At 35.8% G+C, this 16343-nt stretch overlaps 1 protein-coding gene across 2 annotated transcripts in view; it reads right to left on the bottom strand.

Moving 5' to 3' along the window:
- The window catches only part of CUL2 (cullin 2), a 40760-nt gene that overhangs the window by 20876 nt on the left and 3541 nt on the right, over positions 1-16343 (bottom strand). The window contains exons 3-6 of one of the 2 annotated variants that reach the window (XM_062506728.1): positions 10895-10997; positions 9065-9159; positions 6293-6398; positions 3332-3414 (exon numbers count right to left, since the gene is read on the bottom strand). In XM_062506728.1, the coding sequence (XP_062362712.1) occupies positions 3332-3414; positions 6293-6398; positions 9065-9159; positions 10895-10997 (387 nt within the window). Of the gene's footprint in view, positions 1-3331; positions 3415-6292; positions 6399-9064; positions 9160-10894; positions 10998-12733; positions 14296-16343 lie in introns of those variants that run through there. The other variant, XM_062506736.1, reaches the window with a different exon arrangement.

Below are 16343 nucleotides of genomic sequence, written 5' to 3'. Positions count from 1 at the left end.
CTACAAAACACATGCACAAGAAAGTTGTGCTGGTTTATATTAACTCCATCACACTCCTGTCTTCAGGCTCAAGCTAACAGTGGATATTCAACATGTACTGTACAGTGTATTAGTACAATCCCAAAGAAGAACATTTAAAAAGTTTTCAGGTACAGTAATTAAATATCAGATCCATTAAAAGAAGATTCCATCACTCAAAAGAATTGCTGTGCTGTGTCAGACCAAGGGTCTTTCAAGGCCGATTACCTACAGAATTCATTGTGAACTAGATAAGCCTGCTCAAACACTTCTTAAAAATTTAATTTCCAATAGCTTTAATTTCAAACAAATGGAACAGATAATGTACCAGCTTAGACAGGAATAGGTCCAGTTAGTTAGAAAGTGTCAGTTATCTTTAGTAGAGAAGCCTCTCTCAGTTAGTCTGTATTAATCACATTGTCATTTGAGATAGCACCTGAGTAATTTCCAAATTATTTCTGTTTAAGAATTTCATAGACAATTTTTTCTCACAATTCAAGATCTTGTCAGCTTCCTGTTGTGTTGAAACAAAAATGCTTAGGTTGATATTCAGCTTGCCTTGTAGGAGGAATGTTTGGGCTAGAGGGAGGGGGATGAAAGTATAGTACTCAGAACTCTGTATTAGGAGTGCAGTCAGACAAAACAGGCTTAAGTGATTTAAGAATTTTCTGCTGTTCAACGGGGCTAATCCTGCTCCCTTTGCTCAGTCAGAGGCCTCCAACTCTCTTCCTTTGCTTTGACACTCATCTGATGCTTTGCTGAATTGACTTGTGCCAATCTGGTGAAACATTAGCCAGGATGGTTTTCTTTACCATCTTGGCTAATGTTTCACCTGATTGTCACAAGTGACATGTCACATTAGCAGTTGAGCTGGGTCACTAAGGAACTAGGTGAGCACCAAATTCAACACACGAAAGGAAGTAGATCACAGCCTGCTCCTTTTTGGTATCAGTAAACTCTTAGATCAGTTTAGCCATCTTGTTCAGCTGAGCCACAAGCCACTACTTGTATTTCTTTATTTTCATGTACCAAAAAAAGTGTATTGTCAATTTTAATGTATAATGTATTGCACAAGCTTATAGCTTCTAAAAAGTTGGTGTGCTCAAGCCTGTAATCAGAAGTCTTTTTAAAAATCCAGTTAAATACATTGATAAAGTTACATTTGAAAGAAGAATTTGTGGCTCTGCTTCCCTACCTTTTCCAGTGCAGTAACAAAGCTACTTTTATATGCAACAGTTAACTGCAGTGTTGGTTATCAACTCCACATACTGTTGTATGCTACACAAACTTCCAGCCTAGAAGTAGAGTAACTGTCCCATCTACATTAATTTTTTAAAACATTGTAATAAATTGAACCATGCACAAACATGAGGAAGACCTAGAATAGAGGAGTTTTTAAGCATATACATGTATTAGTAATTTTATTAAAATTTTAAAGTTATATATTATTCCCATGCATATTCTTGCACGTCTGACAGATACAACTCATGGATATGGACCTTAGCTCAGTAATTCAGGGATTAAACAAGTGCTAAAAGACATTTAAGTAACTTGCAGCAGCATCTTTAAAACTGTCTCTCTTAAAAGCTGTATTGACCACTGAAATTATAGCAAAGAAAAACAACAAGCCTATTGTTGCATACAAAGGCCATCCTCAGAACCCCCGCAGGAAGCACTGCATTTCATGATAGCAAGAAAAAAAATAACAGTTACAAAAAGTAGTTATCTCTTATGTAATTTATTAAATGATATGCAGATCACAAAGTGGCTAGAATAAACTTGATTTTGCATGTATATTTTGAGAAGCAGAACTGCATTAACTTCTCAGAGATCATACAAAAGACTCCCTAATGAAGAATGGGAAAAAAAATCCAAATCCAACCCGTAGAGATAATGACTAAAGCTTTATTTCAAAGTTTCCAAATAGTAACAAATAGTGATAACTTGTTACAGTCTCAAGATCTAATGCCTCTCCAAGCCAGAGACAGGCTTGATCTAAACACCCTGGGGAAGTCTGCAATCAGCCTCAAGCTAAATACAGACCATTATTTTAAGGGGCATCAGATGTCTGCTGAAAAAGTTTTCACACACATTTCCACTCCCACCCACCAGTGACATATATACATTAACTAAGATGAGCATCACCATGCTTGATGTAACAAAAGAGAATATTCTTCACCATGAATTAGAGAATATCCATTTAGTAAATTGTCAGAGTAAAAAATGGAAAAAGCACCATTAGTCCTGGTTACAAAGGAACCATGATTCAACACCTGGAAGCAAATAAATACTTCCTGGCTTCAGAAACACCATCCAAAAGAGACATCATATCTGCTACTTTGTTGCCAAATATTTAATTCAGGAATGAAAAATACAAATAAGCAATTAAAATTATGTTTTCAATGTCTTACAAATTTTTTTTTGACCAAGTTCATATTCAAGGAACCTCAATATGCCAAATTACCTCTCTCCATTAGTTTACCTACACCAGCCTGGCTACCTGAGCAATAACTTAAAAAAACCCCTCAGTCATTAGGCAACTCCAGAGTAATCATAAACAGTGGTAGGAGTGCAGAAACTGATGAAACTTACAACTACACACAAGATCTGTAGTAGATAGCAAGATTTCTGCTTATTCATAAATTATAAGATCCTTTAGAAGTTAAATAAAATTTTTAAATCAAAGCTTTAAAAATCCCAAGCTCTTTGGCTTATTTAAGAAGTAAAAAAAAAAAATCAGAAATAAAATAATAACTTTACCTCAAACTGCAAAAAAAATAGCTTCATTATATTCAAGTCAAACACCAAAAATGTTAAGTGAAGGTACTGATCTGAAAAACAGAAACCCAGAAGCTTTGTCTTCCTGGTAGATAAGCAAGAATTGTTCTGGGTTCCATGCAAAGCAACACAGCTTCACTGGCTTTGGCAAACCTCTGCCCAAGGCCTGGTCCTTAACTTTACTGACAGCACAGAAGCTAAAGGTAATCAGCATCAGGTGGAAAAAAAGGCAAAAGGCATCTGGGCAATTATTCTAATTCCTTTCTCATTGATAAGAAGGGTTGCTGAAACAGAAAGATCACTATGTGGTTACAGGGAGTTCACTGCCTTTTTTTACACATGAAAGCCATAAATACATAGCTACATTGAGAAAAGCTGATAGACCATCATCACCAGGTAAGAAGTTACCTTAAAAAAACCCAACATAAAAGAATTCTGTCAAAGTCCACAGATTTTCAAGGTAAAAAAAAAAAAAAAAAAAAAAGCAATACCCCAACATTTTATTAAAACAAGAAACTTTTTAATCAGTACTCACTTTTTTATTTCTCGGAGGAGCATCCGAATAAGGATGGCCTGCAGTGGCTCAATCATTAATTTTCTCCACATATCAAGAGCTAACTGTCAGGACATAACACAAGTTTACATCAATAAAAACTACATTTAAAAAAAACCCCAAACCCCACTACACCAAACCTAGAACAGTACCAAAGATGAAACAATTCCCCATTCAGGATTTTAAAAATTCAGTTGTTACATAATCTCTTCTTTCTCTAGTCAGGCAGTGTATCTTCCCAGCCTGCACTCTTCCTACACATCCAATAGAAGTGATTCATTCCTTGGTTCCAGTCCATCAGGTATTCTCAAATGCATGTAAGGACCCTAAGCAAGTTGGTTACAAGGGCAGATTTTGAGACTACACAAAAACAAAACATCTGCACCGCAATAGGTAAGTAACATACTTTTCTATCTGAAGTGTCTGAATGTGTACAAACACCAGTATTTCTAATAATAATTGCAAAATAAGCTTCAGCTGACAAACGGGAATTTCTCTCGGCCAATTTGTCAGAGGACACAGTCAAAGATACAGAATCCTTTCATCCAGCAAACTAAGATGTTTACTTCTTAAGCAAAGTCACTGGCAAGACAACATCTGGCTTCAAATGGAATTCAAATAAATTCACGTTAGGGATAGGCCACCCTATTTCTAATATATCATTGGAGGAATCAATTAAGTGGACTCAAATATTTCTAATTCTTACTGGTGAAGCAGTTGCTCCCAAGATATACCATTTAAAAAACACAATTGCAATAGTTTAAGTGAGCTTTTATGCTTGAATTAAAGTCAGATTTAAAGCCCAAAAGGGATGTGATCCCTTATATACAGAGAATAACTGCACATAGGAGACCTCCAAAAACACCTGTCAGGAAGTAGGAAAATGGGAAAAAATGAAACTGCAAAGTTCAGTATGGACAGAGAGAATATTGCTTCTAAGAAAGCACTGACACAACTAACAGGTCATTCTATTTAAAAATTAAACTATCAATCAGATATGTCTTAACTGAAAGTGGCCACATAGCTATCAACTGCCAATCTGACCCACTCTAAAATAAATCTCCTTTTTATAGAGCAGACAAATGAACTTGCTCCAGCTGTCACAGCTATACAACACCCATGCTGCAATACAGGGTTAAGAAAGTAAATAAGCAGGCTAAAGGAGAGGTAAAGGTTTTCTTATAAATCCAAAGACAGATCATGTTTTGAAACCAAAGTTGTCTTAGGAGTGCTTTTCACTGCCTCGCCTTGTGGAGAGTAGCTGGAGTACAGTTAAGTTTCTGTAAGACAACAGGAACACATGCACTACAGAATGAAAGAAGCCAGCTGAAAGAAGCCAGCTCTGGAGAGAGAGAAGAAAGGGAGGGGAAAAAATGGGAAAAGAACTGAAACATTTTGTGACTATGAGACAAAGAGAAACAACCTCAGGTAGATCAATTCTGCAGTGTGGTCTCTAGCATGGTCCTTCTCACATATGAGCTACCAGTGGGAAGCAAAGTCAAGTCACCTATTGGAATTTTCTTGTCAAATAAACTATAGACAGATCAATCCAGCAACCTGATGTATTAGTTCAAGTTTCTCTCCCTTGAGGATAGGGACTGATCTTACTTCTCCAACTAGACTGGCAATACTGAAGGTGGCTGTTTTCTCCATTTTCCAGAATCTGTTTCTGGGGGGAAAAAAATGCAGAAGGCACATCTTAAACATCTTTAGCTCAGGGCACCCACAGAGCCATTGAAAACTTGGGAGTTTATAGGAGCTCAACTCAGAAATGCAGTCTCCTTCACCATACATTCATAACAAACACAGGGGGAAAAGGCTATGTCTTGCAAGCACTGGAAGACTATTTTCATTAACTTATCTCATCCTGTATGTTTCCTAGTACAACAATTACTGAATTGTTCCCCACTGGAACACTTGTGGGGATGAAGAACTGTTTGAAGCTGTGCCCACACACCTCACACACACACACCTCTGCTCACAGGTACAGACCTATTGTTACACACCTTGAAAGAGCTGAGCATGAGTGGACTTGTTTAAGATTACTGAAAAAACTTCCCAAAGTTTTGTTACCACACAAGAGGGATGTTGAGACAGAAACTTCAGAACAGAAAGATCAGTTCTGCTTCTAAAAATACTGGGCATTATTTCTGTAACTTCATGCTGAGACTGAAGAGAACTACATATAAAATAAACATGTTTGCTGTTGGGTAGGCCAAGATCATTTCAGTAGTTGAAAACAGCATAAATGATAATTCCTTCAATATTAAAGTGATGAACAACAAATAATTTGACTTCTGCTGAGCCCTTGTCAATCCAAAGAATAAAAGAAAGAATCCTACAGGAACCATAATGAAAGAGAAAATGCTTTCAAAACAAAGACTTGGTAAACTTGTGAAGTGCCTTGTAGGTCAAGAAATGGAGCAGTGAATTCACCAAAATAGTGCTGCAATTTAATACATGAATGTAGGACTCAAATCTCCATTACTTTTCAGGACAAAGGAGTGACTGCCATAAACCTAATTCTACACTAGTCAAGAACAGATATTAACTTTACTGCCTTGAGATTCTCAGGAAAAACTTTTCTACTTTGTCACATCCTAAAATCTGATGTTTCAAGGGCTTCCAAAAACAAAAGTATACTGCTTCTTCAGCATGCTTTCTAGATAAGCAGTAACTAAAGAACCTAAAGTTTGTTTGCAAAGTGGTTCTATTATCACATTTTTAAACCCAAGTTTTCCAACAGTTTTCATCTCTGCTTTTTTCCCTGCCAGGTCACTCTTATTTGTCTGCACCAAAACTATAATCTCATTTTACAAAGGGAAGGGTGCTTACATCTACAATATTTCTGTGACATAAAAAGTTAAAATTTCAAAGGACAAAGCTAAACTCGTAGCATTCTGAATATCATTTATATCCAACCCCAAATTCAGAGATACCCACCTCTCCGATTTCCATCAACGGTTCATTCATATCCACCCCTCCATAACCATACTGAAGATCAGCTTCAGTCAATTTGTTCTTCTTAATAAACTGTGTGTTGAGGTACCTATAGCAATAAAGATATTCTAATCAAAATAGGCAAAAAGAAAAGGCTTTTTAAGTTAAATTCAGAATTGTGGAATGCCTTCCACATCACAAAATATAACCTCCTTTAATCAATGACACTGCTATTTGTAGAAAAATGTTACAATACAAATGACATTCAAAGAATTTACATCACATTAAAACAGTAGTGTTGGTAACTGAGAGATCAAACAGGAACCTGAAATATCACTGCCAGCATTTTCTTGGAGAGCAATATACTCGTGTAAGAATCCAACCTTTCAACATGCACTGCTGTGTGTGTTGCTCACACATACATGTATGTGTAAAATAACTCCTAAACTCACAGATTAGGATTAGAGTGATAGTAGTTTATTTTAATGATAGAAATACACTCCTACTATCAGGTATTTTAAGTTAAAAGTATTTTCTTCTACCCATGCTGTTTATTCTTTTGTGTTTCTCTCAGACTGAAACACAGAAGTACTGCTAATTTTAACAGGGCAAACTTTTGTCAGTTATGTTCCTTTACTCAGGTCATGATAACTAGTTAACAGCCAGATTATAAATTTTAAAGAGAATTTTCAGAAATTATTTAAAGTAACAGTTATAAAGAAGAAATGCTATAAATGCCATTTTAAAATTCAGTATTTACTAATGTATGCATAGTTTTTATAAAGAACACAAAATGGATTCTGTGCAAGACCTGCCAAAACACCCCTCTTGACTCTCAGTATTCCCATAAAACAAATATTGTAACACTTTTATCTGAACCATTCTTTTTTTTTCACAAGTAACTGGGAAAAAATTCTAATATATTTCACAACTACACTTATAATATTTCTTATATTAGAAATGCTTAAATGAGGCAACCAAGAAGGTTTTTAAAATTTCTGATCTAACCAGAAGTCTTGAGATGCTCAGTTTCAGGTAGTGAAAAGAGCCAGATTACTGAAGCACTTTAAGAGATTCAGGCTTCAGAGGCCGCACCAGACCAGAGATGTCTGAACACTCTCAGCATGAAGGCAAAAGCCAAGTAAAGGAGAAAAGGAGGAACACACTGTGAAATCCTGTGAACTTGAAAGAATTTAGGACAACAAAGAGCCCAAAGAAGGAAGACTTGTCATAGTGCAGTGATGACAAACTGGAGTACAGCAGCCTGAGCTACTTTCAGACTCGGGGAGTACTGTAACCCTGTGCTACCACCAACACCAGCCATGAACTGTAAATGCAGGTCTCTCCAGAGGGCTACAGGCCCTCCATGTCATAGAAAATGTGCGTCGACATCAGGAACAGCTGGAACACCAGCCTCAAGCAGGCTCCTTGGTGGCATTTGCCCATCTTACCCCATGTGAACAAAGCCAGCAGATGCCAATCTGCTTTTTCTCACTAAACTTGTTAAAAAGGAAAGCCCTACATTCCTCTCACTCTCTCCCTTTCTCTTCCATCAGCACATACAGAAGGAGAACTAAGAGTAGCATGTAAAACTAAAAATTGCTACACCTTGATATGCTGGTATTATTACAAATATTTTGAAGACAAAATGGAATAAAGCAAAAGCTGCACCATGTGCGTTTAGTTTTCAGGATTTTATTATGAACAATTGTAATACTTTTTTTTTCCCTTTAAATGACTTGATTTCGATTTGCTAGATAAGAAAACCCTCCCAATCACTTGAAATTAAAGTACGCAGACCACATTTTTAAAAAGTACCTATGAAACCAGTTACAGCAACAAGACACTGGTAAGGTCTAATGTCCATCATTGCTTTTATCTATTATTTTTACCATCAGAACTAACAAAAACAACTGAAGAAGTTTCTTTCAGTGTTCCTTATTCCAACAGTTTTATCACCTTGGTTTAGGCAAGCACATGGGGGATTTTACTTCTCAAATTGAATCCAGATTTGTTTTCCTAGGAAAATGCACCAAGGAGAAGGGTTGGGAAAAAAAAAAAAAAAACAAACCAAAATCAACACTGAAGAAAGAAAAGATTTAACTCATTTGCCAATTACACCACCGATCTCCCATTTTATGAATTTTGCTCAAAAGTGTCTCACATTTGAGTAGTGTTTCAAATATTGCCCTTCAGGTTAGAAGCAGAGATGCAAGCCTAATTAAATTTTAAGGGAATCTATTTTAAAGTAACTTTCAGATTACCACCTGTAGTCATTAATCAATTTTCATTGCTGGAAGAATGATACAAATTAGAACCTGGGATACAACAGAGTCAACTAAATTATGGTACTTTTTTCAGAGCAAGCATGCAATAAGACAAGAACTCCAACTGATTTATAAAATGCAGAATATCTTAAAGCTTTGACTCAAACCATGCTGGTTCTACTGCATACTGCAGTACAGTACTATCCTTGTAGAAGAATTCCTAGGATTATTACCTTATACACAGCAGGGCTGATTAGCACCAACACATTTGGCACTGCAACATCAAGTGGAACACATTAGTAATGAAAGAATTTTAGGAACCATCTTGGATGTTTACCTGTTGAGTCATTATTCCTTTTTTCTCATGTTCTACTACCATAACAATATTCTCTCCAAAACTGACCTAAGGCATATTCATCTATTGCTCTCTTTAATCAAAACTCTTCAATTTAACCTGCAGATCATTTAAATAATTTCAAAGGTTTAAGAACTCTTTTGCAAAGCTTACCTGTATAAACAGTCCATATAGTCTGCCCCTTTGCTATACTCTTCCCAGTATCTGTGATACATAACCAGTACTTGTTCTTCAGCTTCCAGAACTCTCTGTGAAGGCACACACCAGAATTAGTATAAAAATAGCACACAGAAAGTTATCATGGGATTATAATTTTGGAATAGCATTTGCATATTCAGAATTGTGGCAATGACCAAAAAGCTAACACATCTTAATACTACCAAGTTTTGGTAAGCCAGCTAGCTCTCTACTGTATTATTTTCTGTTGATCTTTTCAGAAGTGCCTTCTTGAATAAACCTGTTTCATATTTTCACATTAAACTGGTGGGATAACTCACAGAACCATTCCCTCACTGACACATATCAGTTTTATATTCACACAGCCACATGCACTGCACACCAAAGAATTGACCAACTATAACTATTTAAAACCACTACACCTTACGGGATAGACAAGTCTTTATACTTACCAAGACTCACAGAATCAAACAAGTTTAACAAAGCACAGATACATATAAACATAAAACGCATTAAAGTTTTTCAAATCTAGGCCCAAATATTTTGAAATTTAAGCAAATCATATCTAAAAAGCTACTAAACTCCTCAAAATAGATTCATACTTCCAAGAAGTAAGCAACAATTTAAATTAATTAGTATGATTTGTGAGGGGGGACAAGATCCTAGGAATTCAATTAATTCTCTCTAGAGTTTGTAATTTTAAAATCTGGCTCAAGCATCAAAGAAGCCCATGCACAAGATGCAAAAAAGGGTAAAAAAATTATGAAAGAGGAAAGCTGGTAGACAACACAGAATTGAGAATGCTTTCCTCTGCTGTATGCATTTTGCAAAGGTTTTCCAATGTTATTTCAGAGACAAGTGGTGGATAGGCAATTTAAAAACCTGATGTATGTTTTCCGCTACTTCCTACAGCTTCCCCTGTGCTGGCACCTGCCTGATTATCCTAAGTGAGCTCATTCAGCTCACTAAATAAAAGATGAAGAACTTATTTGGCAGAATTCCCTGCTAGTTTAGTGAACTATCAGGGTGCCAGAATTATCCTCTCTGTAACCAGTGGAACTGCCCATTAGGACACCCAGACTATCTTGTCAAATACTCAGGTACCTAAGCATGAAGCCATTTAGCAGCACTACCCAGAATTTGCAATGCTTTGCCCCCTATAAAGACACTGATAAGCATCTTATTTAAATCTATTTCTCTTTTTACTGATATAGATGGAAGTACCATTCATCTGTCCTATCTATTAAACACGATGAATCATGATTCTAATGAAATTTCCTGTCTTAGCTGATGAAACAGAAGTTAATTCACAGCTATATAGACATACAAATATTGCTGTCATAATAATTTGCCATTATTTCCTCTCCTCCCAAGCATTTGTGTTATTTCCCACATATTGCTGAAAGTTTTTGTTTATATTTTTAACAGAGTATATACGATCAGTTTCCAAGACACTGGAGTATACTTTTCTGTTGAAACAGAAGGCTAATGACAAACTCCAATATATTTGCAAAATTATGATGTTTCTCTAACTTGATTGATTATAAGCGTTCGACATAAAAGAATTTGCTTTTCAAGCCAACAAATATATTGCATAAACCATAATTGTTGGCTTAGAAAGAAAATTATTTCTTTTGTGCTGCATATCGACAGGTATCTATGGTTGTGTGACATGTTAAATATTTCATATACACAAGTATTGTGTCTCTGCAACTCTGGCATCTGTGATTTAGTCTCATATACACCTACAAAAGTCAAAAAAGGATTAAGAACACCTACACGGACATCAGTAACTGGACAGGTTACCTTGTGCAAATGGCGTACATGATTCTCCAAAAAAATTTTAGTCTCAGTATAAAGTCTCTCTCCAAGAGGTTCGGGATAGGCCACACACAAAGCATAAATGTCTCTGTGCTCAGAGTCAAGGTTTGTATTAAAGTGTCAAAACATACCAACAAAGTTTATGATTTACAGAACCCTTTCTCCTCCACACATACAGTTTAGATTTTGGGGTTTTTTTTTTACATTTGAGCAAAAAAGATAAAAAGAGTAATTTTCTGAAATTAGTGTTAGTATTGGCTTTTGCAGAATCCAAATTCACAGCATCAATATTAAATTTTAAATAGTGAATGTTGTGGCAATGTTAGAGCTAAGATCTTGAAACTTCTGATAGCTCCATATTGATGTGGCTTCTATCCTTTATTTGCCACATACAATATACAGTAATCTTAAGGTGAAAAAGCTGCTTTCATGCACCATTCTTCTGTATTTGCAGCCAACATGAACTGAAACCTTTCTCACATAATGGAATGAAGCACTAATTAGGTTAAGAACGTGATTAGTTAAGTACAGAGCAGAGCAAACACACGGTGAAGCTGACTTCAAGTTTTCCTTCCTGGAGTCCAAAACAATTTACTGTCCCTGCATTTTGCCCACATCTCCACAAGTAAAAACAACTTCAGGGGACAGTGAAAATTAAATAATCACAATGGTGGTGTGGAAAAAAAGACGTTTGTATTCTTTTTTAACCATTATTATAATTTCAGTAATCCTGTTTAGATCACAGCCACAAAAACCAGATGTACTTATTAACTTAAATGGGCAGCAGCAAACTTAAGCCACCCTTAAGGTGGTTTTGTCCCTTGCAGAGCTACACCTTTGGTTTGCATCAGGTTTTAAGAGTAACTTCAGGAAGAGAAGTTGTGATTGAGAACTTTGCTTTCAGAAAAGTCAAACAAGGATTAGGTCAAGCTTCACATGAACAACTGTGGGAAAGAAACTACTTCTGCAAAAATTACTTTAAAACATTAGGCTTAACCACTAAGCCTAGGCACTTTATAAAGCCAGCCATAGTAGAAATCAATGATTTAGTATATCACTTTAATTAAGGGAAGTCTTAAGACCTGCTTTCCTCTAGTCTACCCTAAAAAAGTACATGCCTGTGTAAAAGGAGGTAAAGACAGTTGAAGAGTCATCTGCTTAATCTACAGAACAGTGACAAGCTCTCATCACACATCTTGTCCAAATGCATGTTTTTAATTTTTTATACGGAATTACTACTCAAAACAAAGAAGATTCTGATGCAGGAAAACTGATTAGGAAAACACCCTTTATCTGGCAAATGGAATCTCAGAGATCCCAACCAGAATCTAATATCGAGTACAGTTATTTCATTCATATAGATTATCAGAATTCTCCTCAGAACACCAAAAAGCATTAAATGGAAACACTGAGAAACAAAACAGGCAACATTTAGTGCTCTGTAACAGCAGCTACTATTGCAACAGCAGCTATCATTGCTTTACAAGCTGGGGTAGTGCAATGACCAATAAAATATCAAAATAAACTAGTGAAAAATGAAATATTCTATTAAAGAGATTGTAAAGAATAATTGTTTTTTACACTTTCCCCACCCCGACAAATTTTCTCAGTCTAAGGATGGTGAGTAGTCAAATGCATCCCCAGTATAATTCAAGCCACAAGCCTCTTCACTATGCAAAGATATTTCTGAGAAATTAAAACTCAGAATTAGAAATCTTCATGATTAACTCACAAGCAAAGGGAACATGACTTTTCTCTTCAGATCCACAACTAAACTACCTGAATCACCAAATCCTACAGATCTATACCACAAGAACAACTTACCACAAATTTAGGGGAAAGAGGCAGGCTTCACCACACCAGCACAAGAAAATAGCAATGGCAGTTTATTTGATGAAAGCAGCAAACAAATATCCCTGAATTTATCTTGTAAACAAGTTTATTAGTTGCAATAATCCTATTTAAGAATGAAAATGGTATTTCTATTCATTCATGAAAATACACATCTTCCAAAAATGTCTTTCCTTATTCTAGAGAACAAATTTTCTTACAAATTAAGAAAGCTGAATCTAGTACTCTTCCTTGACATTTGTCACTGTGTTTAGTATCAGCAGAGTATTAGTATTAGTATTTAGTATTAGCACAAACTAAGAGCTTAATCACAGAAGCACTTGAACAGGCATCTCACCCTCCTGTATGAACCAAATACTACTTGCTGGATATCAAGTTTCTCTAGAATTCTGCAAAAGAAAAGCTATCATGAGAGTGAAATATAACTGACTATAGCAAAACTGTTCTTTCTTGCTCAGTTTGTACTTGTTTCTTTATCCATTTTTGAGTCCAGAATCCAAATTTAAGTGTGATATTCAAAATGTTGTGACTCTCTTAACAAAAAAAAAAAAAAAAAAAAAAACTGAAACAAAACAAAAAAAACCACAACAAAACAAAAAACCACCTCTGATCACTAATCACTGGTATTTTACTCCATAAACTTAAAGCACATTTTTTCTTTGCTGTTGTCCCTTGAAACAACAGGAAGAAGCCTTTACTGTTCAATAATTTATCTTCAATGGTGAAAGCCATCTGTTCTTCCAGTTCAGCATGCAGTTTTGCAGGGTGAGAAAGGTCAGAGGAAGCTGCAGCCAAACTGCTGCCTAGGGGCCTTTACTCTGTATTGAGAACAGAACACCAAAACCCTTCTGTGACTTAAGTGCTTTGGTAGCTGCTATTTGAGGGGCATTACCCAGCAATGGGAAACTGAAGCAGTTACAAACTAAGCAGGAGCAACAACAAAATTACTATCAACCAGAAAATAATGTCCTTGGGGTTAAAAATGCACATAGTTAAAACTTCTCTAGGAGACCAATATAGAGCTTTGGGAAAATTTCTATTCATCAATCTTCTGCAACAGAACCAAAACTTTGTAGACAACTTCAGGACTCAGTCAAAAAGAATCATGACCCTATGAACTTTATTTACTCTTCCTTCTTGGCCAGTTGTTTTTATAGACACATGTTTAAGTTTTTGGTTCATCATAGGGCCCTTGCAAAATAGTTCATTATAGGAGGGAGAATAAATTTGGAGAAAAAATGGTGAAAAAAAGTAGGTGGCCATGTTGCATACTGTTAGAATAATTCTGTTTGAAGTACAGCTGCTCCTGGGTACTGCTCATCTTATTTGCAACTTATTGGATGGAAAACCCAAGACAACAACAGGAGGAGCTTAACAAAATACCTGTTCAAAAAAGTTCTATGTAACAGGCAATTACCAAAGTAGAGACAAATTACCTACCACTCTAACCAAGCCTTAACTTAAGAAGCACTCTCATGCCCATTGAACAGTTAACAGCAGAGTCTTGAAAGTGATACAATGTATTCACAATAACTCCTCAAACAGAGACATAACTGTCACTCATATATATCAGACAATGAAACAAGTTCATACACATTTTTTCTGCAGACAATCTTAAAAGGAAATCTGAAGGTCAAAGGAGGCTTAGGATGACTCACATTTTAAATAAAGTGACATATGGTCTTTCACTTGATCTTTTCCAGAAGATTTTGACTCTTACACCATTGTGTTTCCCAGATCATTGCCATTCCAGCATCTCAAGTATGAGGTAAAATGCTTATTTAAAGATAAGCCATGTTTAACAATAAAATTATCATAAGTTACAAAGGAAACACAATATTCAAGCCAAAAAGTTCTGCAGAAATAGTGGGGCAAAAATTAGTTCTAGAAGCGGATTATGTGCAGTACAAGCCTGCCATCCCTAAAATACTGCCAGCTTCCATACTCCACTAGATCTCAGCTGCCCCAAACAGCACAAGGGAGAGCTAACACTTCTTATAATACAGTGATGCAGATTGAAACAGTGATTGTTTGCTGCATTTTAACCTTTCTCTTCACATCACTGTGTCGACCATAGAGTACAAAGATCAGCTGATACTATAATCAATGAAATAACCTGTATGAGTTTTACTAAAACAGTTCAAATAATTCGCCATCTTTCTATTGTGCCAATTAAGCAATCAGAAATAGTTAATAGAACATTTTCTTTAAAATCCCTGTAGATGTTTAGAAACATTACTCCAATTTAAATGAAGAGAGAATAAAAAGTTAACAAAGAACAAGGAGATGTACTTTTTAAACGCCAAATTTTAAAAAATATATCCTTAATACCTTAATCTTCTCTATGTATGAAACCTGGAAAAAGCTTTTATTCCAGCTGTAGAGAACTACCAATTCTGAAGACTCATTGAGCAGCTTGCGTTAAAACGCAAAGTTTGGTTACAGGAAGCAGAAGTATTAAACAACCAACATTCAAACTTCTGGAGCCATTCAGCCACAGACCATAAGCCAAAAGGCTCAAGCCTGAGCCAAATCAGGGGCTAATAGTGCCACTTTCCAAGGAATGTAATTAAGAGATGATAGTAAGTAAGGTCTTAAGGATTGCATGCCAAATGATCATTCCAAGACTGCTTCCTGAGTCTGCTATTCATAAACAATCCTTTTCCAATGTTCAATCAACTGGACTAAATCCCAAAAGAGGATCAACAGCAGACTTGTGTGCAAGGTCTGCACATAACAAGTTGTAAGCAAAACAGTGCGACAAGAGGAATCAATACAACATCTCATGCAACAATTATTATTTTATATTTAAATCTATTTTAGATGGCCTTGTTTAAATGTTTAAAGTTTTAAGCTACAGAATTTAACCACTTGTTAAAGACTGAATTATGTAATCCTAAAAAAACTGCTTAGAAAGAATGACTGCAGAACAACTTCTCAGCATGTAACTACCCACCTAATTAATTTAAAAATATTTTAATTTCTGGAGTCACTTGAATTTGACTTCAGTACAAGGTGGTAAGTCATGCCCCCAGAAATTAGTTACAAAATTTTAAAATGAAGGAGCTTTTAAAGATTATTACACTACAGAAAGTCTCCACAAGAACTATGAGCTATGGATATATACACATGCACACACTCAAAACACAAGCCATGTGGGAAAGCAAATCTGAGAAATGTTTTACATGGTCAGAAAGAGATGAGACTTGAGAGTGAAGCACCTGCACACAGAATAAGCTTATGTTGCAAAAACTTATGCATAAGGATTTTCTCAGGTGCTTCTTTTTTCACCCACAAGAATTAACAAATCAATAAATAAGTCTATATTATTCTTCCCCCTCATAATTAAACCACACTGTGTCCAATTCCTGCAGAACAGGTGCAAAGCCTCCCAAAATTCTCCAATTATTCACCAGAATGCAATGGCTAATGAATATAGAGACACAAGGCACAGTATAATAGAAAGGTTATACTTCTTTCAAAAGAAGTTCACTAAAACTTAAATCTTATAAAATACTACAGGTCCATTTTGCATGTAATACACGAAACTTTCCGCTACAATGATGTATGCACTGCTGTGACT

Source organism: Cinclus cinclus, chromosome 1, assembly GCF_963662255.1.
Source record: "Cinclus cinclus chromosome 1, bCinCin1.1, whole genome shotgun sequence".
In the NCBI taxonomy this organism is placed as follows: domain Eukaryota; kingdom Metazoa; phylum Chordata; class Aves; order Passeriformes; family Cinclidae; genus Cinclus; species Cinclus cinclus.
Note: the sequence above shows the minus strand (reverse complement) of the source record. Positions and strands in the feature narration are given on the sequence as shown.